General features: G+C 44.3%; 2 protein-coding genes across 5 annotated transcripts in view; one reads left to right on the forward strand and one right to left on the reverse strand.

Moving 5' to 3' along the window:
* Map3k19 (mitogen-activated protein kinase kinase kinase 19) overlaps positions 1-12,888 on the forward strand; it is a 38,950-nt gene extending 26,062 nt beyond the window's left edge. Inside the window, exons 12-16 of the mRNA XM_050161493.1 lie at positions 1,976-1,980; positions 3,697-6,117; positions 8,162-8,311; positions 10,463-11,160; positions 12,338-12,888. Coding sequence (XP_050017450.1) covers positions 1,976-1,980; positions 3,697-6,117; positions 8,162-8,311; positions 10,463-11,160; positions 12,338-12,404 — 3,341 coding nt within the window. The 3' untranslated portion in view covers positions 12,405-12,888. The remainder of the gene's footprint in view (positions 1-1,975; positions 1,981-3,696; positions 6,118-8,161; positions 8,312-10,462; positions 11,161-12,337) is intronic.
* A 4,344-nt stretch (positions 12,889-17,232) lies between these two features.
* The window catches only part of Ccnt2 (cyclin T2), a 31,092-nt gene continuing 24,937 nt past the window's right edge, over positions 17,233-23,387 (reverse strand). For 3 of the 4 annotated variants that reach the window (XM_050161448.1, XM_050161452.1, XM_050161450.1), the window contains one exon: positions 17,233-23,102. In XM_050161448.1, the coding sequence (XP_050017405.1) occupies positions 21,711-23,102 (1,392 nt within the window). In that variant the 3' untranslated portion in view covers positions 17,233-21,710. The remainder of the gene's footprint in view (positions 23,103-23,387) is intronic. The other variant, XM_050161449.1, reaches the window with a different exon arrangement.

Here is a 23,387-nt window from a genome sequence, read left to right on the forward strand (position 1 = left end):
TTTTTTTTTTTTTTTTTGGTTTTTTGAGACAGGATTTCTCTGTGTATCATCTTTGGAGCCTGTCCTGGAACTAGCTCTTGTAGACCAGGCTGGCCTCAGATTCACAGAGATCCACCTGCCTCTGCCTCCCGAGTGCTGAGATTAAAGGCGTGCACCACCACCGCCCGGCTCCCTCAGTTTTCTTTCATTCAACTCTTTTTGTTTGTTTCTTTGTTTATTTATGTATTTAAACTTTTGAGACTGGGTCACACTATATAGCCCTGGCTAGTCCCAAACTCACAGAGATCCAGTTCCTCCTGCCTCTGCCTCCTGAGTGCTGAATGCAAGGTGTGAGTTACTATACCACTCAACCTTACATTTGTCCAAGTCCCAGGTAATCTTTTGCCATTTACCTCCCACCTCCACAGTGGGGAATTTTTCCTGCTTCTGTAATTTAAAAGGAAGTTTCTGGGAAGATATTAATCATTTTCCAGTTTTTTCAGTTCTCCTCTGGCCTTCAGTGTTATAAGAGACATAGAAACACCTGTGCACACCTGTGCATCAGTACATGAGAGATATCTCTGCACACCTGTTTATCAGCACGTGAGAGATACCTGTGTACACCTGTTTATCAGCACATGAGAGATACCTGTGTACACCTGTGTATCAGCACATGAGAGATAGCTGTGTACACCTGTGCATCAGTACGTGAGAGATACCTGCGCATCAGTACATAAGAGATACCAGTGCACACTTGTGCTTCGGCAAATGAGTGATACCTACCTGTGCACACCTGTGTATTAGCATGTGAGAGATACCTGTGCACATCTGTACATCAGCATTGAGAGTGCTTTTGAAAGGGACTTCTTAATACTGGGAGGCTCCTCTCTCTCCCCCTTCCCCCCTTCTCTCTCTCTCTCTCTCTCTCTCTCTCTCTCTCTCTCTCTCTCTCTCTCTCTCTCTTTCTCTCTCTGTGTGTGTAGATGTTCATGTGGCCAGAGAGCAACCTCAGGTGTTGTTTCCTGGGCACTGTCCACCTTGCTTTTTGAGACAGGGTCTCTCACTGGCCCGTTACACTATGCTCTCCAGTCAGAAACTCCAGGGATCTGTTTTACACCCCACCCCAACACTGGGATCCCAAACTTGTTTCACCCTTGCTAGCCTTTTAAATGTGGGGTCTGGGGACTGAACTCAGTTGTTTGTACTTGCAGGGCAAGCACTTTGCTGACAGAGCCATCTCTTCATTCTTTATTTTCTATTTTTTGAGAAATGGGGGAAAATTCAGGCAATAAAATTGAGGGAAATATGTTTCACCTAACACCTGAATTTCTAATATCTGGGGGTTTTTCCTACCAGCTTACAACTGAAAATTTAAGTTATAGCTCTCAATCACTATGAACAATTCATGTTTACAAATGATCTGATATAGTTAGATATGGAATTTGTATACATGAGAAAATGTCGCAAAGCTAAGAAAACACCCACTTGAGGACTGACTAGTTTAACAGGCTCAAATGCTATCGTTTGCATTGCACTGCCCCCTAGAGGTCAGACCTAATTAAAACTAGCTGAGTTTGAAATACTTTGGAGGGCAAAGGAGAATAAAGAGCTATTGAAGAGACTGGAGATATGACTTAGCGCTAAAGAACACTTGCCACTCTTGAGGACCTGGATTCAGTTTTTATTATACATATGGTAGCTCATAACCATCTGTACTCCAGTTCCAGGTCATTCATACACAATTAAACAAGTATTTTTTTAAAGGGTACTGAGGTTGTTATTTTCTTGTTTAGAGATCGTCATGCAGTTCAGACTGTCCTCAAACTTGCTCTGTGGCTGAGGATAACCTTGAACATCATGGAAGGACTGTTATAGGACATGTGACAACAAGTTTAAATAGATCTCAAGAGGGTTTCAAAACAGTTTAATCAATCCTTTGGAAACTAAAAAGAAAAGAGAAAGAAAATATTTTTCATCTTAAAACTTACCATTTAAGCTGGTGTTACCTTTAATCCCAGCACTCAAAGCAGAAGCAGATGGATCTCTGAGTTTGAGGATAGCCTGGTCTACAGAGTGAGTTCCAGGACAGTTGGGCTACACAGAGAAACTGTCTCAAGAAAATAACAACAAAAAACCAAAGCAAAATAACAAACAAATAGTATATATATATATATATATATATATATAACTATGAGTCTTGACATATAAATTTGAGCTTTGAATTTTTTTAATTTGATAAATATGGGTTTTTGTTTGTATGCATGTCTGTGCACCCTACGCATGAGTGGTGCTGTGGAAGCCAGAAGAGGGTGTCAGATCCCCTGGGACTAGAATTACAGGCTGTAAGCCACTATGGAAGCTGATCCCAGAGCAGCCAACATTCAGCCACTGAGCCATCACTCCAGTCCCCTTACTTTAGTTTGAAAGGATTTATTTTGTTATTTTTTATTATGTTTACATATGTATCTCTGTGTATGTGTGCTGTGTGCATGCAAGTGCCTGAGGAGGTCAGAGGCATCTAGTCCCCTAGAACTACAGTTGACTTACAGGCAACTGTGAACCACCCAACTCGGGTTCTGAGAACCAAACTTAAGTCCTCTGCAGGAGTAATCCTTACTCTTAATTTCTGAGCTATCTCACAGCCCCCAAGTACACCTTTTAAAGGAATTGTTTAATCTTGTTTCTGAAAAGTACTAAGAATGATATTTTAGTTTTATATTGATTCCTCCCCTCGTTTTTGGTGTTGAAGAATCAACCTAGGGTTTCATGTATGCTAAGCATACACCATAACCCTGAACCAAATCCCAAGCTTAGAGATTTATTTTTTTAAGATATTTATTTTTATTTTGCTTGTGGTGTGTGTGTGTGTGTGTGTGTGTGTGTGAGAGAGAGAGAGAGAGAGAGAGAGAGAGAGAGAGAGAGAGACTATGTTTGTGTAGAAATCAGAGGACAGATTGGGGGAGTCAGCTCTCCCCTTGCACCGTGTGGGTCCCAAGAATCAAACTCAGGTCATCAGGCTTGGTGGCAGGAGGCTCCTTTACCCAATAAGCCATCTTGCCAACCCTGATTTAGGTTTTAAATTTTATGTCTGCATGTATTTATTTGCTTGTTTGTTTATTGGCAAGTACTCTATCCCAGGCTGTATATAGTCTATGACTTATACTTCTCTGGTCCTCCTGCCTCCACCTCCCCTGCATGGGGTTAAGGAGTGCACATGGTGCCCTACTTACATGACGCTGGGGATCAAACCAGGGTTTTACACACGCAGACAAGCACTCTACTAACTGAACTCTACCCCAGTGCCAGATTTTGGTTTGAAAAATTGTGATCTTGCCTGCCAGTGGTGGCGCATGCTTTTAATCCCAGCACTCGGGAGGCAGAGGCAGGCAAATCTCTGAAAGTTCAAGGCCAGCCTGGTCTACAAGAGCTAATTCCAGGACAGGCTCCAAAGCTACAGAGAAACCCTACCTTTAAAAAAAAATGTGATCTTTCTGGCCTGTTGACATATTGATGTAGCCAGATGTGGCTAAGTGGTAGAGCATTTGCCCAGTATGCACAGGCCCTGGATTTGATCCCCAACTCTGAAAAAAATGTGATGGAGGCAGAGGCAGGCAGATTTTTCAAGTTTGAGACCATCCTGGTTTCTGACTTTAAGTCAGGGAATATGGTACTTAGATATTTTTCTGCATTTATTGGTTTTTTTTTCTCTTTTTTTAGTTTCTGCTGCCACCGCTATCACTCTTGCCCATGAGATCTTGTGTCCTCGATGTGGAAAAGAATCACAAGTTCCCAAGACACAGGAAGAGAAGAGTCCCAAGCCTCACCCCCCCTGTACCTAAGCTCTTGGAGCCTCTTAGCCAGTCAGCTGAGTTTAGCTCATCAAAGAACCATCAAGATGTCACATGGAAGGGACCAGCAGAACAGAGCCTCAGGGCTTCTGACAGTGCCATTTGGTCTAGAAACTTGTTCGCTTTCCAGAAGTTGAACCATCCCAGAAGACAGGGGGAAGTGGCAGAGAGTCGGCTATCCCAGGAAATGGAAGGATGGGACAGAACTGAAACCTCTTGCTTGGAAGAAGGGCCAGCTTTGGTTTCCTGTGAGAGTATCAGTGAAGGCAGCCTTCCCGTGGGGAAGGAGAGGGGTGGTGAGTGCCATGCTAGTGAGACGAGGAAAGGGGGTGAGGACTCCCAGGATCCTTCATTGAGCAAAAAAGAGGGCTCAACAGCCAGAGAGTTTGAACAAGATTCAGAAGTTGTGTACACCACTCTCAGCAAGCCGCTGGACACCTCGAATGCGGAAGTAACCCCAGCTGAGGAAAAAGAGAGCAGACATGAGAAAGGTCCTGACCCCAAAAGCAGCTCTTTACCCAAAGCCAGAGCAACAGAACCACACGCTGTGCTAGAAGAGGTTAGTGTTCCTAAGAACATACCCGGTATGAACTCTGATGGCCCCACTGAAGAGCTCCTAGAAGGTCACAGAGACACAGAACAGAACAAAAAAATATCGGCAGAGGAATCAACTAAACCAGAAACGAATGGTATGGTGCCTCTTATCCAAATAGCATTCCCTGGAGAAGGAACACCCAAGGAGCCAGCCACAGCCAAACCAAACCTCCAAAAGAGAAAGCACACGGTGCAGAAGAGCAAGAGTTTCAACACACTTGCTCAACAAGAGCAGGACAAACTCCAGGCAAATACTCACAGAGCCAAGTTGGATTCAAGGGCCAAGGCAAGAAACAGACCGCCTCCCACACTTGCTATTCAAGCTTCCATTAAGCCCAATGGGCATACAAACAACATAAAAACTCAAGTGTTCCCTGCTTTGGAACTCACGGACCCCAGACCTCATCTGTCACCCAAGTTTCAAAGGAGAGTGCCTCTGACAGAAAAGAAGAAATCAACACATCAGACCCAAAAACCCAAAAAGCAAGCATTTCCTCGAATCAGTAAAAACTCAGGTATCAAAAAGCCAAGTGTTCCCCTGTCGGTTGAAACAACAGACCCAAGACGGCACTTCCTGGATTTGAAGTATAGTGACATGTTCAAAGAAATCAATTCGACTTCCAATGGACCAGGAATCTACGAGATGTTTGGGACTCCTATTTATAGTCACATTCGAGAGGCAGAAAAACATGAACACAGATATTACCATGAGATATGCAGAGCTCCACCGGGCCGATGCATGGCCAGTAAAAGCCAGCCTTCCCAAAGTGACAGAAGCCGCAATAGCAGAGCAAGACTTCTTCAGAAGAGACCACACGTTAAACCCCCAAAGCCTTCCCTGGGTCTCAAGGAAAAGCACAGAAGGTTAATTTCTAAAGAAAGGGGATGCAAGGCTTCAGGTAACCATGCAGAGGGTGGCGTTTCAGAGCCAGATTGGCAGGTGAAATCTTCAGGAAATGGCTCTCTGTCTCCCCAAAATGAAGTTCAGCTCTCGAACTTGACGCCAATCCCTGAGCAAGCCCCTGAAGAGAAAGAAACCCCTCCTGTCTCGGATCTGTCCATTGTTGAGGAAATCTTCCCGGAGGAAGGGGCAGAGGAAGGAGGCATTTTTGCCAGTGACATACTGACCCAAAGCCTTGGAGATCTGAAGGAGCTTGAACAGCGGCACCACCAGACCCTGCACGTCCCTTCAGAAAACAGCTGGGCTGTGCTGAGCAACAAGAGTTTAGGCAAGCTTGTGTCACCAGAAACACAGGATCTAGACCCTCTTGACAAAGTAAATGCTGACCAGGTGTTCCTGGATTACCTGGAATTCGATAGTCTTTCAGACAAGTCTAAAACACCCGTGAGCCTTTCGAGTTTCTCTTTCCACGAGAACCTAGAAAGTGCACCTTCCCCCACAGAACAACACTGGACACGTTCTTTGGATCAGGATAGCTTAGAAAATAACTCTGTCACTTATCAAACATTTGGAAATGGCTCACAAGAAATCTTAGACCCAGTAAAGAATGAAGACTTGACGGATGAGTTGCTAGGTTGTCTAGTTGAAGAACTGTTAGCACTAGATGAGACAGATAATGGCTCCTGCCAAAGAACGACAAAGGAGGCAGATGCAGAAAACCTGAACCTTGTCTTCAGTAGCAGAGGGAATACCATTGAAGAGTTGGACAGAGAGACAGCAGACGTCAAACTGCAGGTTGGTCTGATTGGCATCAGAGGTGTGCTGGGGGGGAAGGACCTCAGAGACAATCTGGTTCAAAACCCTTATTTTTATTTTTTATTTATTTATTTTTTTTTTAGTTTTTCGAGACAGGGTTTCTCTGTGGTTTTGGAGCCTGTCCTGGCACTAGCTCTTGTAGACCAGGCTGGCCTAGAACTCATAGAGATCCGCCTGCCTCTGCCTCCCAAGTGCTGGGATTAAAGGCGTGCACCACCACCGCGGCTAAAACCCTTATTTTTAATTATGTGTGTGTGTGTGTGTGTGCTTGCAAGTGCACAAGTGTGCACACATGTGACATGACATATGGGTAGAGGTCAGAGGATTCCTTTTGGGTCTTCTCTCTCCTTCCATCAGTTCGGCCCCCGGGATCAACTTTAGATCATCAGGCTTAGTGCCGCCTTTCACTGAGTTAGTGGTTCTCAAACTTCCGAGTGCTGCGACCCTTTCTCATAACATTATTTCGTGGCTTCTTCATACCCGTTATTTTGATAGTGTTATGTTATGAATCATAATGTAAATATCTGGTATGAGACCACTGTGGGGGCGGGACCCAGAAGTTGAGAACCACTTCACTGAGTCATCTTGCTGGCCCCTAAAAATCCTTATTTTTTAAATAAAGAATCATGAACCCCAAATAGTAATTTTTTCTTTTTGTTTTTTAAGATAGGGTTTCTTTGTGTAGCCCTAGCTGTCCTGGATCTCTCTCTTCAGACCAGGTTGACTTTGAACTCAAGAAGATCCACCTGCCTTTGCCTTCCATGTTAGGATTAAAGGCATGTGCCACCACCACTAGGCTTAGGCTACAATTCTCTACTGTGTCTGTTTTCTTCTTTGAGACAAGGTCTCTTGTAGCCCGGGCTGGCCCTGAACTCATTACGTAGCCGAGGATGACCTTGAACTTCTTTTTCTTTTTTAATGAATTTATTTTACATCCCAACCACAGTTTCTTCTCTCTCCTCTCCTCACTCCCTTTCCCTCCGCATCTACACTCCCTCTGAACCCACTTGTCCTCTGCTTCTGCTCAGCAAGGGGCAGTTCCCATGGGTATCAGCAAAGCATGGCGTGTCACTTTGTTGTAAGACTAAGCATTTCTGCTTGTATTTAAGCTGAGCAAGTTAATCCAGTATGAGGAACAGGGTCCCAAGAGCCAGTCAAAAGCATTAGGGACAGTCCCTGTTCCCACTGCTAGGTAGACCTACAGGTAGACCAAGCTACAACACGGTTACATATATGCAGAAGGCTTAGGTTGGTTCCACGTAGGCTCCAGGCCTTGACCTTCTAATCCTCCTGCTTCTGCCTGGTTTACGTGGTGCTGGGGATGGAACACAGGGCTTTGGGAATGAATGCTAAGCAGGGACTCTGCCTGTTGAGCCGCATTCCCAGTTCTCACTGTGGACTTACTTCTTAAATTTAGCTAGTTTGACGCTCTACCTTGAGATCACCTGGAGTAGATTAACAGAGCAAAACTATTTAAGTAGGTAGGTATTTTGCTCAATGATGACATTTTCAACCAATGGCAGAGAATTTCTAATGATCACCAGACAGTTACAAAGTTGTCAGCTCTAGACCCTCATGATTGCTTAACAAACAAAAACAAACCAAATCTCACAATGTTTGAAGTAAGTTTATGATTTTGTGTTGTACCACATATACTCATAGCTGCTCTAGGCTGCATGTGGCTGCGGTGGGCTGCAGCTGCACACAGGTGTGGTGGGCTGCATGCAGGTGTGGTGGATTGCGGCTGCAAGCGGGTGTGGTGGGCTGCACACGGGTGTGGTGGGCTGCACACTGGGCTGCGTGAGGTGGCTTTATTTGTAATCACAGCACCTGGGGCAGAAAGGCGGTAGGGTCAAAAGTTTGGGTCGTCCTTGTTTACATAGTAAGTTGGAGGTCAGCCTGGGCTACCTGATACCTTGTCTCAAAAAAGGAGGAAGAGGAAGAGGAGACTAATATCTTGTGTTCTCATCAACTTCCCACAACAAGCCAGAGTTTAATGGTAATTCTTTTCTCATTTTCCCAGAGGTGTATTAATGGGTTCAGGATATATGACAAGGAGGAAAATTTTCTGAACTCAAATGAAAAGAGGACACTTTCTGAGAAGAGCTTAAAACATGAAGAGGCTGTGTTCTGGACCAAGGGTGAGGTCCTTGGGAGAGGAGCGTACGGCACAGTAAGTTCACCTTGAACCTCAATGCTAGAACTCTCCACCTGTCCCCACCCCTCTCTCCCCACTCTCTGTACTTAGAGCATTTTCAGCTGGAAGCCGCAGAAAAACCCAGACTTCCTTCGAGAGGAATATGTTTCTTGCTTTATGTATCTGAAAGGCGTGGAATTGATTTGATGTTGGCATGGATGGTTTTAGAGACTTAACCATTTCCTCAAGATGGGCTGTCTCACGGGCTCTGCCCTGGCTCTTGCTCTCAGGCAGTGACCGTGCACTTCCAGCCTCTCTGCATTCCAAGTTCAAGCCCTGCCCTAACTTTTTTTTCATTGTTTCCACAAGACACCAGACAAAAGCAGCTTAAGGGAACAACGATTCATTTTGGCTCACAGTTGGTGAGTCTAGTTTATCACAAGGAGGAAGTCCTGATAGCAGGAGCGGGAGGCAGCTGCTCACAGGGCATCCTCGGTCAGGAAGCAGAGAGGGACGCTGTGCTCAGCTCCCTTTCTCTTTTTATTCATTCCAGGACCCCAGCTCGTGGGATGGTTCCAGCCACATTCAGGGTTAGTTAACCAAATTTAGAAATTCCCTCATAGACATGCCCAGATGTGAGTCTCGTAGATGAATCTAGATTCTGTCAAGTTGTTAGTCAATAGTAGCCATCATCACGAACCTATTGGGAAGGAAATCTCTCCCTCCAGAGGCTCACCATAGCAGTGGAAACAGGGAGACTTACTACATGGGGACAAACTCTAATGCTGTTCTTTGTGTTTGGGGAATTGCATAAACGACCCCCTAAAGTTTTGGTGGTCTAAAGAGTACTGATAGACAGATGAAGAATAGACTAACCCTGGCCCAAATCTGTGGGTCCTTAGCTGGGGACACTTCAGGAACCCACAAAAAGGTGAGATGAACATGAGCCCCAGAGCACATCGGAAATCACATTACAGTCCAGCTTCCTTCTCTCTCTGGAGGACTCTACTCTGACTTAACGCTGGTGTTTTCTTCTGGTGAGGGGCTTTCCCAGACCAGCACCTGATATTCTCATCAGAGAAATACGTGAGGCAAATGTCATGTCGGTTTTAAGGAAGGATGGGGAGATGGTTCAGATGGTAAAGTGAGGACCCGAGTCTGATCCCCAGTGCTTAGATAGAAACTGGGTGCTGGGCCACACACCTACAATCTCAGCACAGGGGAGGAAGGGACGGGAGGGGCCCTAGGGCTCAATGGCTAACCTAATTGGAGAACTCTATGTTTAGAGAGAGACTCTGTCTCAAAATAAGTAAGTAAATAAATAAGAGAAACAATTGAGTGAGATATCCCACGTCAGCCCCTGGCATCCATTTGCACACACAACTCCACAGACACATCTGACCACATCTGGTGCAGAGAGACACACTGTAATCCTAGCACTTGGGAGGAAATGGCAGAAGAATCAGGAGTTTAAGGAAGGTCATCCTCAGCTACAAAGTGAGTTTGAGGCACCCTAGGCTACATAAGACATGGTCTTCAAAAGACAAGAGAAAGGCTGGAGAGATGGCTTGTTAGTTAGAAACACTTTCTGTGCTCCTAGAGGACTTGAGCTCCATTCCCTGCCTCTATTCTCATTGGGCAGCTCATAATCATCTACAACTCCAGTTCTAGGTGATCCAACTGCTTCTGCCACACACACACACACACACACACACACACACACACACACACACACAGATACAAGTGAGATACACACATAATTACATGAATAAAAATAAAAAGACAATCTTTTCTAGATAGGGTCTTACTATGTAGACCTGGCAGACCTGCAACTCTGTAGACTAGGTTGTCCTTGAACCGACTGAGATCTCCCTGCTTCTGCCTCCCACATGGTAAGATAAAAGCACTTGGTCAAGATATCCAAAGCAAGACAAGCAAGCAAAAAAAAAAAATCATAGAAATGCATCTAAAACTACATGGCTGGGGCATGATTATTAATGAGTGTGCCACCTGTCCATCACGCGTGCTCACCGCCGTCTCGAATGCAGAGTTTGCTTAACTATGTATCACTCAAGTCGGGGATGGATTGGCCTAGAGGACAAAATCAGCTTGGGAAGTGAGGGAAAAGGCAGCTTTGAACACACTGCGCTGTCACGAAGTTGGTAATACGTCCTGGCTTGTTTGTAGGTTTACTGTGGGCTTACCAGCCTAGGGCAGCTGATCGCTGTGAAGCAGGTGGCCCTGGATACTTCGGATAAATTGGCCACTGAGAAAGAGTACCGGAAGCTGCAGGAGGAGGTGGATCTGCTGAAGGCTCTGAAGCATGTAAACATAGTGGCTTACCTAGGGACGTGCTTGGAGGAGAACACAGTGAGCATCTTCATGGAATTTGTCCCCGGTGGCTCCATCTCTAGTATTATACACCGCTTCGGGCCCCTGCCTGAGATGGTGTTCTGTAAATACACAAAACAGATCCTGCAAGGCGTTGCTTACCTCCATGAGAACTGTGTGGTCCATCGAGACATCAAGGGAAACAACGTCATGCTCATGCCAACGGGAACAATAAAGCTGATTGACTTTGGCTGTGCCAAGCGTTTGGCCTGGGCAGGCTTAAATGGCACTCACAGTGACATGCTCAAGTCCATGCGTGGGACGCCATACTGGATGGCCCCTGAGGTCATCAATGAGTCTGGCTATGGAAGGAAATCAGATATATGGAGCATCGGCTGCACCGTGTTTGAAATGGCCACCGGGAAGCCTCCTCTGGCTTCCATGGATAGGATGGCAGCCATGTTTTACATTGGAGCCCACAGAGGCCTAATGCCTCCTCTCCCCGACCGGTTCTCAGAAGCTGCTGCAGACTTTGTGCGCTTGTGCCTGACCAGGTAAGAAAGTCAAGGAAGGGAGAAGAAGCAATTATTCCCTTCATGACGTGTGTGGCCCATTCAAAGTTCTGTTTCAGCGGCTGGCGATGAGTTGGCAGAGTGCTTGTCTAGCATGCAGTTCAATCCCCAGCACCGCATACACTGGGCATGTTGGATGCCTGTAGAATCCGCACTCAGAAGGTGGGGGTGTAAGGATCAGAAGTTCAAGGCCAGCATGAGAGCGTGAAAGCCTGTCTCAACAAACAGACACATGCACACAGTTCAACCACCTACTTTTAAAGGTCTTTCAAACTATGAATTCTTTTGGTTTGTTTGTTTGTTTCTTGAGACAGGAATTCTCTGTGTAGCCCTGGTTGTACTGGAACTCACTCTGTAGACCAGGCTGGCCTCGAAACTCAGAGATCTGCCTGTTTCTGCCTCCCCAGTGCTGGAATAAAAGGTGTGCGCCACCACCACTGCCCAGTGAATTATTTTTTAAAATTAGATATTTATTTAATTCTTTGAACAAGTTAGGTTTAACTTTTTTTTAAAAAAACTTGAGACAAGGTCTCATGTAGCCCAGGATGCTCTCAAGCTCCCCAAGTCCATGCTTAGCCAAGGATAGCCTTGACTCTCTGATCTTTTTGCTTCCACCTAAGTACTGAATCATGGGTGAGCACAACCAGGTCCAGTTTGCACAGTCCTTAGGACCTTGTATACGCTAGAGAAGCACTTCCTGCACTAGCACAGCCCCGGTCTGTAGGTATTGCTGTTAATCCTCACTTTACAGGGGAGAGGAGTGTGTGTCACTTGCCTGAGATTACAGTTAATCTCAGTTAAACTGGAGTTGAAGCTTGAGCCGGTCCCTTGGATGAGCAGTTGTGCCTCCATCTTTATTTTAAGTCGATTAACTAATGTGTGTGTGGGTGTCTACAGCATGTGTGGATGCCTGAGGAGACTACCGGAAGAGGGCACCAGATCTCCTGGTGTTGGAGTTACAGGTAGTTGTGAGCCACCCAACATGGGTACCAGGAAATGAACTAGCGGTCTTTGCAAGAGCAACAAGAGCTGGTAACCACTGAACGGAACCACCTCTCAGTCCCTGTGCCTCCGTCTTTATAATTGCATCAGACTCATGCAGATCCTGGTAGTGGTCATGTTACTGTGTGCCGCTTCTAACGTGTTTTCTCCCTCTTAGGGACCAGCACGAGAGACCTTCTGCTCTCCAGCTCTTGATGCACTCCTTCCTGAAGAGAAGCCAGTGAGCACGCACCAACTTCCCAGTCTAGACTCCCCGCCCCCACTCCTGGCTCTGCTGTGGGGAATGATGGTTAAGGGATGTATTTTCCTATGATAAATTCATCCTAGCCCAATCTAACCAGATCCTGCAGCATCAATGGCAAGTTTTAATTAGAAACTGACCTTAAACGTCAGGCATGATTGTTTATGTGCAAGAGAAGAATTTCATAATAATAATTTTTAAAAACCCACCCAAACCACATTCCAGTGTTTACAATTTTGATTGCCCAAGAACTATCTCTATTGCTTTACATATTTCTTTCAATTTTTTTTTTGAACAGGGTCTCACTCTGTAGTTCTGACTGTCCTGGAACTATGTAGACCAGGTTGGCATCAGACTCACAGAGACCAGTCTGCCTCTGCCTTGGAGTGTTGGGATGAAAGACATGCATCACCGTATCTGGCTTACTTCCTTTCATTTTAATAGTTTAAAATAAATCACACACATTTTACCTGATACTATGCTTATTTATTTGTGCACATGTCTGTGTCTGCTTATATGTGTTTACGTGTGTAAATCAGAGATTGGCATTTGGTGTCTTCCTCTGTTACTCTCTACTTTATCTTTTGAGGCAGGGTCTCTCACTGGACCTGGAGCTCACCCATTGGCAAGACTAGCTGGCTTGCCAGCCCCAGGGATCCCGTCTTCACCTCCCTCGGGATGTTCTAAAAATTATTTTATGTGTGCCCGAGTGTGAGCACAGGTGTCCACAGAGGCCGGATGATGTCAGATGCCTGAAACTGAAGTTAAATACAGGTAATTGTGAGCCACCTGATAGGAGTGTTAGGACTGCACCCAGATCCTTTGCAGGAGTAGCATATGCTATTAACTCTGCGGAGCCCGCTCCAGCTCCAGCTCCAGCTCCTCCCCACTGATTTTTCAACTAGGGTGTGGGGGATTGAATTCAGGTGCTCAAGGTTGGACAGCGAGCACTTTAACCACTGGCTTATCTCCTCAGCCACCCGTGACGAAAAGAAGTCTGGAGGAAGTGGGGAAAGTAGGGTAAGGGATCCCAGGGATTGCTGACAAACCTGGTACCTGGCAGAAATATATATTATATAATATGCCATGCTTTAGCTACCAGACTGACTCCTGGAGCAATAGATCTCAAGAACTTGGAATTTCCCCAGGAATCTCACAATGACCTTCCATTCTAGAAACCTTAGGGTCTATACCAGGAGGAGTTGAGGGCCTTGTATTCTTTCCATCCCCGAATGCAGAAGTCTTCAAGAAGCTGGATAGGTGTTTACAGATCTTCACTGCTAAGCCTGCCTACTCTTCTAAGTTCTAGTTTTAAAAATATATCTTTTCGGGGCTGGAGAGATGGTTCAGTAGTTAAGAGCACTGGCTGTTCTTCCAGAGGTCCTGAGTTCATATTCCAGAAACCACAGGGTGGCGCATGGTCATCTTCTGGCATGCCAGCATATATGCAGGAGGAACACTGTATAATATACATAATAAACCTTTTTTTTTTTTTTTAAAAAAAGAACCCATACTAATTTTTCTTTTGCTTCTCTGTGTTGTTAATACATCTTCTTTGATGCTTCCTCACTGTTTCTCCGAAGACCCCCGTACTGGCTACTTTTATGTCATTTTGACGTAAGCTAGAGTCACTTGAGGAGGGAATCTCAACAGAGAAAATGCCCTGTGAGGTTGGCCTATAGGCAAGTCTGCAGTACATTATCTTAGTGATGGATGTGGCAGGGCCTTACCCACTGTGGGTGGTGCCACCCCAGGAGTGGTGGTCCAAGGTGCTAGAAGAAAGCAGGCTGAGCTGGGCAGTGGTGGGCACGCCTTTAATCCCAGCACTCAGGAGGCGGAAACAGGCAGATCTCTGTGAGTTCGAGGCCAGCCTGGTCTACAGAGCGAGTTCCAGGACAGACTCCAAAGCTACAAAGAAATCCTGTGTTGAAAAAACAAAATACAAAGCTAACAAAAACAAAACAAATAAAAAGCAAAAGTAGACCGAGTCTGAGCTGGTGAGCAGCCAGTAGGCAGAGTTCCTGTATGGCTTCTGCCATCAGCTCCCACCCCCAGGTTCTTTTCCCTGTCTTTCCTGTCCTGACTTTCCTCAGTGAAGGACTATGATGTGATAGGGCAAGCTGAAACAAATCCTTTCTTCCCAAGTTGCTTTTTGGTCATGGTGTTTTATCACAGCAATACAAACCCTATGACAACTCCCCTCCTCTCCTCTCTCCAGCTGCTGCCCACCTCTACACCCAGCCTTACAGGCAGGACTTTTCTTACGTCTCCCTCCTCCCAGCAGCTGTTGACACTGACCGCATGCCCATCCTGTTGTGTTCCTTTCAAAAAATTTTTTAAAGATTTATTATATATACAGTGTTCTGACTCCACGTATGCCTGCAGGCCAGAAAAAGGCTCCAGAGCTCATTACAGATGGTTGTGAGCCACCATGTGGTTGCTGGGAATTGAACTCTTAACCACAGTGCCATTTCTCCAGCCCATTTTTCAAACTTTTGTTTGTTTTTTGAGACAGTTTCTCTGTAGCTTTGGAGCCTGTCTTAGAACTCACTCTATAGACCAGGCTGGCTTCGAACTCAGAGATCCACCTGCCTCTGCTTCCTGAGTGCTGGAATTAAAGGCATGCACCACCATTGCCTAGCTTCTTTCAAGCTCTAAATGGTCCTAGACTGTTAAAAAAAAAAGTTCAAATAATTTAATTATTTAATGTGTGGTCATAACCCTCCGGCTGCTTTCCCTGCAGGTTTCTAGTTACACGACTTGACAGCTGCTCTTACTTCAGTGAGTCAAATTACATTCATAGGGAGAGCTAGCTAAGCCTAAAACAGCATGTAAGCTTGTTAGAGAATTCTGGTTACTTCGCTCGAGGTCACCTCCACTGTAGTTACTCAAAGTGTTTTCATTATGAAGATTATACACTTTTATATTGCTAGGATGTCTGATGTTTTGCCTACTAAACTTGAATTGTTTAAAGATTGTGCTCAGCCAGGCTGTAGTGCTGCATCCTGCTAATCCCAACACTTGGGAGGGAGAGGTTTTTTTTATTATTATTATTATTTAAAGTTTATTTTTCATTTTACATACCAACCCCAGTTCCCTCTCCCTACCCATTTCCCGCTCCCCTCCATTCCTCAGAGGGGGTAAGGTCTTCCTTGGAGAGTCCACAAAGTCTGACGCCAAAGTTGAGGCAGGACCAAGCCCTGTATCAAGGCTGAGCAAGGTATCCCACTATAGGGAATGAGTTTTTTTTTGTTGTTTTGAGACAGGGTTTTCTGTGTGGCTCTGTAGAGATCCGCCTTCCTTAAAGGTGTGCACTACCACTGCCCAGATAGAACTCGTTTCAATTTGCTATTTTGAACTTTGCAGCAACTGACTACTTCTGTTGATGACTGTTAAAACCTCTGGGGAAGCAGGGAGGAGCAAGGCATGTTTTCACTGTTACAGACCGCAGCAAAACACACTGACAGTCAACCCCACTTCTGCTGATGTAGAATCCTGCACAATTTTGGATGAAAAACCTTCAAAATAGTTTGGCAGTGCTGGGGAGATGGCTCAGTGAGTGAGGTGCTTGGTGTGTAAGCAAGAAGAGTGTGGGTCCCCAGCACCCACATAAAAAGCCACACAAGGTGGCATGCACGTATAACCCGTGACAAAGCAGAACAGCAAGATCATAGGGGCTCGTCGGCCTGTCAGGACAGCCAATTGGTGAGGTTGTCTCAAAACATACATCAGTAAACACTGAGTTTATCAACCTCTCCCCTTCACACAGACACAGGTGTACACAGAGACACACGCGGAACAAAAACAAGCTTACTCCAATGAGTGTGTGTATAGTTTTTCAAGACCAGGTTTCTATGTAGCTCTGGCTTGGAACTCTCTCTGTAGACCAGGCTGGCCTCAACCTCAGAGATCTGCCTGCCTCTGCTCCCCAAGTGCTGGGATTAAGTGTGTACCATTACATCCCATAGTTCACTTCATTATGTTTAATCTTCCTATAAACTGGGGCCAAGTTCAAGTAAAGCATAGTTAACCCCTAAGTAATTTTGTTTGGGTGGCTGCAGGAGCACATGTGGATAGGAATAGGTTGGCTTTTTTTCCTTAGGTGCTGTCTACAGGGTCTCTTATTTGTCTGGAACCCACCAACTAGGCTACACTAGCTGGTCAGTGAGCCCAGAGATGCCCGTCTACCTCACCGACACTGACATTACTAACATGGACCATGAGCCAGTGCAGTTTTAAGATTTTACCATTGTGTATTTTTACCTGTATGCGTGTGTGCCAGAGTGTATGTGGAAGTCAGAGCCCCAACTTTTGGGCGTCAGTTATCTTCTACTTTACTGAGGCTTAGGTGAACGAACTCCCAAAGGCAGTCCCTTGGGAGATACAGTGGCACTTGCCCCTCCCAACAAAAAAGTCCCCAAACTACTTAGGCTGGACACAGACTTTTATTATCATTATGATTAGCTCGTTTTCTTCCAGGCAGGAAGTACTGGAGAACTGGTGGAGTAAGGGACATCTTAAAAAGCAGAGTAAATCGGGTGTAGTGTGTAGTAGTGACACTCGGAAATGCTGCTAAGGGTGGTTCAAGGCCAGTTTCGGCTCTGTCTTGAGGCCAGCCAGCCTGGGCTACATGGGACCTTGCCTGTAGAGAGAACAGGGCACAAAACCCAGTCCTTTCCCCATGGCCATCACTGTCAGTTTGAGGCTGACCCTGGAGAGACCCTTCCTGGGTGAGTTCTAAGGTAGTCGTTCCCACTTCCCTCAGGAACTGAGATTTAGGGTTCACATTAACTTAACACGTTAGCCTTGGATTTGGTTGTCAATAAACAAACTTTATTAATAATAAATTCCTTATGTAATGAGAAGCTGAAATTCAACGGCTAATTCATGCCAGCATACACATTTTCTTGTTTCATTCCATTATCCACAAGGGTTTTGAATGTTCAAATTCCACTGTCCATAACAAATTGGTACTCCAGAGTTTTCTTAATCGAGGGAAGCTACTCATTATTGGGCCAATCAAATAACACAAACTACTAAATGGACTGGAGGATTTTAGGTGAGGCTTCCTCTCAAACCTTGGGAACAAGGGAAGCTACAGAGTTCACAGGATTGACTTTTGAGATTATTGAATTGCAGTGAATGGACAAAGCCTGCTTTATGAGAACAGAACTGGCCCTACCCATGCAGTCTTGGGCATGTCAGCACACCTCAAGAAAATGCCAGGCAGGAAAGATGGTGAATTATAAACCAGGAAAGGGGACTCACAAAGACCTGGCTGGGCACAATTTAAAACTGGAATAACAAAAGAACATAGTTGGAGCATGTCAGTACCACCAAGATCACTAATGATGAAGACAGGTATTTCCAACAAGTGTCTGACTTGGCTTTCACCTAACTGCTGAACTTGTACAGAAGCACCTACATTCTAAACACATACCCTAGTATCAATGGTCTCAATATGAAGTAAGAAAACCAGGAATGCATTCATGCTTTAACCCACCTATCTTAAACCAACACGCACAGAAGAGTTAAACTGGGTCCACTCACGTTCCCCTAGCGTGGGCTTTGCCGACTCTTCCCTATGTAAATGTGGTGAGTAGATCCTAATGCTGCCCAAGAAAGGCTCCTGAGGGGGAAACTGCTGAATCAAGAGAAATACCAAGCCAAAGAGTTTCCAGATTTTCCTCAGCAAAGAAATTCTCAGAATCTTCTAGCAAATTAAGCCCACCTTTTGAAGTCCTTTTTTCATTTAGATAAGACTGGAAATAACTTAAACACTGATCAAGGCATGGGTGAAGGCAGAAGAATGGATTAATTTAAAGCCAGCTCATATCCTTATTATAGAGTAAGACTGTGTCTCAAAAAACTCAAACCAGAAAGTTTCCTTTTTCCTAGATGTTATTTAAATGAGCCATCTACATAATGCAAGAACAAATCATGTTCCGTCCATATATAGGTATGGTTTATTCCTCAGGCTGGCTAATAAAATCAGATTTTAATTCCTCAGATAAGAAAATACACTTTTTGAAACCTCTTAAGGCAAGATATTTATTTATAACTAATTAAACATTTAAAGCTGGTTCTCTAAAGTAAATCCTAACAAAGGGGACAGACAGGCCCGAAAGTTTGGAGTCCTATATTACTACTACAACCATCTGTTGGTACAAAGGGTGCACTCACGACACCCCATACCACGGAAGACATCTGAGAAGGCTGAACGCTCTGAGTACCAGGAAGACTGAGATGCACACCCTCTGCTCTAAGGGTACCCGGGACTGGCACCACTGCCTTTCATTGCTACTATCTGCAACTAGAAGAAACGGCAAGGCCTTCTCCACCAGTGGACACCGCCACCGAGTTTGTGACGCAGGCCTCCTGAAGACTTTTGCAAACAAACATTCCTTTGCTTTGGTCCCGAAAACTGCACGTTAGTAGCTAAGGCAAATATTTAGGAAGCACATGTTGATTTTGGAAAATTGGTTGCTAGAGGTAGACAGGAAGCCTCTGGTTACAATGTGCTTTTGCAAAAGGGTCATGAACCTAGGGAAACACACCTTAAGAATGAATCACTCTTTTATAGGACGATTTAAAGATAATGCTTTTTAATATTTTCAAGTATTAAAAAACTCATCAAAAATGTATCACCTTAACAGTACTTCGCACATGTGAAAAGTCACACCTAAGTTTGATACTATTTTGGTTATTTATGGCTACTTACAAGACTCACAATAGAATGTCCATTCACTGAGTCTTTTTTCTTTGGTAGAGTCTAATGGGACCATGCAGATGAACTATTTTATGCAAACAAGATGTTTCAAGCAAATTCATGATGATATGACACATGAGGGTTTTCCTTAGTGGAAAGGAAACTTAAGAAGATTCACACATTTTCCCCCATTGTGGGTTTAGCATCTTGTTCAGAGGTTGCAGAGTTGGAATAGTTCACACAATCCTGTAAAAATCACGACTGACTGCCTTTTAATAAATAGTCATTGTAAAGAATTACATTTACAGAGTGAAAAGTGAATACATAGCATTTCAAAGTCAATTCTGGAAGTACTAAGTGTACTGATCCATAGCACATACACTATCTGTTTAACTGTCCATCATTAGCACCAATAAGATTCAACAAAATTACCTTTATTCCCATATCTAAAAAAAAAAAAACCAACCAAAAAACAACACATTTCTGAAAATCCTTAGTGAAGTTTAACTATAGTCCCAGATCTTAAATATTCACATTGTTTTCTATGTCACACTGAAAATAAGTTCACTACTTTTCTGGACACTCTTTACAAAAGCTGATTAAAATTCCTGGCATCACTCCCAATGATACAGTAGCATGACCACCCCATGTCAGTTCACATGATGCTCTGTCGAGGGTTCACATCTAAGTCACCAAGAACAAAACCCTTCCCTCCCTCACCTTGCACTGTTTAATTCTATGCTAGTCCTTGACTATTAGCACAGTGACACTGTAACTCATCAGAATCCCCATGTTTATGATACAATAGTATACCACACAGCAACAAAATCACATAGTAGCAGATTACTGATGCAAGACAAAACAGAGCGAGGATGAGCCTGCTAAGCTGAGTTCCCACAAAGAGGCTCCTGACATCCCAAAGTCAAACAACATTGACAAAATAATCAACCATTTTCTTTAAAAAAACAAAACAAAACAACAAAAAGCTACAGGCAAACTAAGTAATTGCTAAATAAAAGTAGAGTACAAGGTTCAACTCTAATATTTACAAGCACAACATACTTGAATAAAATTACAATTGTGCACAGATCAGTGGCTTTATAACAAAACAGTTCATATACAGAGAAAAATTGTGATTCAAGACAAGTTGAATCCGACCCATTTTAAGAGACTCAACAGCTAAGACTTACCACAGAAATAAATTCAAGATTAGGCAACAGACAAGAGCCATACTATTGGTGCTTACACCAAAATTTAGACAAGCTGGTCTATCCCCTGACCAGGCGTCAGGTGACAGTGCAAGCGTCACCTTAATGAGAACCTACTAAGACGTGCAAACGAATGTAGAACCTCCAGCACTGGCTGGCCTTTTTCCTTACATTTTCCTGATAATGACCATAAGCTATAAATACAGGTACAATACACAGTCAGCAATGTTTCCTTTTTATTTATTGTTAGAATATAAAAGAATCAAGAGAGCATAGGTTTAATTTCATTTTTATAAGGAAGACTGCATTTACCTGAAAAAGAAATATGGTATCTCTCTCTTTCTCACCCCCACACTCACTCACTCTCTCTCCATGGGAAGAGTATATTCAAGACTATGGTGTCACTGCAAATGCTAAAGGAAAAGTGATCCCTGTTCACTGCTAAACTCTGTAGTGTCAAAGTTCTTGAAGAACTGGACCAATTCTTCACTGGGAGCTCCTGTGAGTTAAGTCACAGTCATCCTCATGCCCATTATTAACTGCTCTTCTATAGCACTGCAACAAGCCAACAAACATTTAAATGCACTTCACATCAAGTGTATGTAAACTTTATTATTTTTTTTCCTCTTCAAACCTTCAGAAATTAGGGGCTGACTCTGCAGCCAATCTGGTCAGAACCTCTGAAGGCAAACTGAGAGCTTCCCAGTGTTAAGGACCACCCGTGGCACCGCATCCCGTCTAGTAGTGAAGTGTCCCCTCAGCGGCTTCCAGTAAGGCCTAGAGTTTAAGGTTAACATAAAAAGTGCCACTTGTGTTTTAGATTAGTGATGGACTCTGACGAGAGAAAATAAAGTTATTCTGTATATTGTTATACTTACAAGCAGCTCCGATCCTGAGTATTTATGGTAATATCTAAACATACAAAAATGTATGTACATTTTTCTCCACTTTCTTGTAAACAGTTGTCAGTATTCTGTTTTATCCCTTTATCACTGAGACATGCAAACCATACATACAAGTATAAATACACAAAAGAAAAACAATTGACACTCATTCAAAGCCAAGCAACAACAAAAAACAGCTACAGTATTCAAATTATAAATAACAAAAGCTTGAGGCAGCTTAGATTCCTAGCAGCAGCCAGCCATTCATCCTAATGTTCTTAGCTGCATCTTCCATGCGTTTACAGTACTGTAACACTATCGTATGTGGAGATAGACTTGTTTACTATCATCTCTTCTTTTCAGAATGAAGAAAAAAGCAGCACTTACAAATATGGAAGCAGTGGCACCACTGCTGGACCAGGAGGAAATTTTCCATTCCAACCATTTTTAAATTAAAAAGCAAAGGAAAAGTTGACCTAAACAAATGATTACATATTCATTCCTTGGGCACTTAGCAGCGAGTCCAGCATGTCGAATGTGTCTTTGTAGTCCAAATGCTGGCTGCTTGTACTGTACTCGTGATTGGCCTCAGGACCGTGGGGCTCCACTGGTTTCTTGTCCAGTTTCACGAGGGTGCTGAGATGTCCGTAGCCCACCTGGTATGTGACAGGGGGAGGAGGGGGTAAGGGATGGTTAAAAACAGAGCTGTGAGAGGATAGATACTGCTTAACAGAGGAAGAACTAGATGAACTACCTGAACTTTTGGAACTTTTGCTCATTTTGGAGTGGTGGTTGTGGGAGGCATCGTTGATATGCAGCTTCTTTCTTGCACTGGAGCCGGAGGAGATGCCATCGGGGCCCAGGCCCACAGGACTCCTCAGCACCGTGGGCGGCATCCCATCAGCAGCATGCTTAGCGCCTCCACTGTGCATGTGCAAGTGCTTGTGGCTGCTGTGGTGGCGGTTGGCGGGGTATTCCTTGTGCTTCTCTTTGTGGTCTCTGCTGATATGTGGGCTTGAGTGTTTGCTCTTCCCACTGCCTTCATCTGAAGAGCTGTGTCTTTCTGAGGACGACACTTTGATCTTCATCTTCAGCTCTTCTTTACTGGGACCTTTATCAGGGGGCGGGATGGGTATCCGTAACTTCAGCGATCCACTCTTCTCCTTTTTCTCTGCCATGTGTTTCTCAGGTTTGTCAGAGTTGGTGATGGGAAGTTTCATTTTAATGGGAGAAGTGACAGAACTGCCTGCGACTGCTGGCCCATGTTTGTGCTGTTGCTCTGCATGGGCAGCTAAGTAATGATCCCTTGTGTCCAGGTCCAGGGTTTCCAGCTTCCGCTTTTCTCTGTACTTATCTAAAGACATTTTCTGAGGAACTACTCCAGGGACAGCAGGAACGGGCCCATGGTGCTTACTGCTCCCGGATTTGTGAGCGTATTCTTGCTTAGCTGATGAATGATCAGCAACTTTGTCTGGCCTGTGATGTAATCCTGAGTGCAGTGTCATAGAAGGACCCTGCTGGAAGCTGATGTATTGGCTCCCAGAGAGAGTGGCCTCCTGTTTCTGTGTGTATCCTGGGTCTGTCCTGGCTGAATCTGGATGTTGAGGCCATTCTTGGTGTGATGACAAACTGTACGAGGTACTGGGCATTCCTGCTGCCAGCACTGATAAATTATCAGGTGCACGGCTGTCTTGAACAGAAGTATTTCCTGAATTTAGAGGTATTGGAGCAGGGAACGTTGACGTTGAAGGTTTCTGGAAACTTGGGTTGGCAGGCACACCAGTGACACTATCTACTAAAAGGGAATTCTGGACCAAAGATGAACCAAGCAGTGGTGTCTCTGATACTTGTCCATCTACTTTTGGTTTCTTAGCCATAGCCTAGTTAAATGAGAAACAGAAGAAACAATGACAGCAAGGAAATTTAATAAAGTCTTTGCTTGTAAAACTCTATAGGAAGTATATTGAAATAAACCACCTGGACTCAAGCTCTAAGGCAATAAATGGATGTAACAGAAGACTGTAAGTTTTGAGAATTAGATACAATTATATCCTAACCCAGGACTTGAGATAGTAACTGGTGCAGGCTTTAGCCTCACTTGTAAAGCTACAAGAATTTCCCCATGACTAAGAATAAAAATAATTGAAAGATATATGATATAGAGT

Source organism: Alexandromys fortis, unplaced genomic scaffold, assembly GCF_014885135.2.
Source record: "Alexandromys fortis isolate MF-2015 unplaced genomic scaffold, M_Fortis_MF-2015_v1.1 scaffold_109, whole genome shotgun sequence".
Classification (NCBI taxonomy): domain Eukaryota; kingdom Metazoa; phylum Chordata; class Mammalia; order Rodentia; family Cricetidae; genus Alexandromys; species Alexandromys fortis.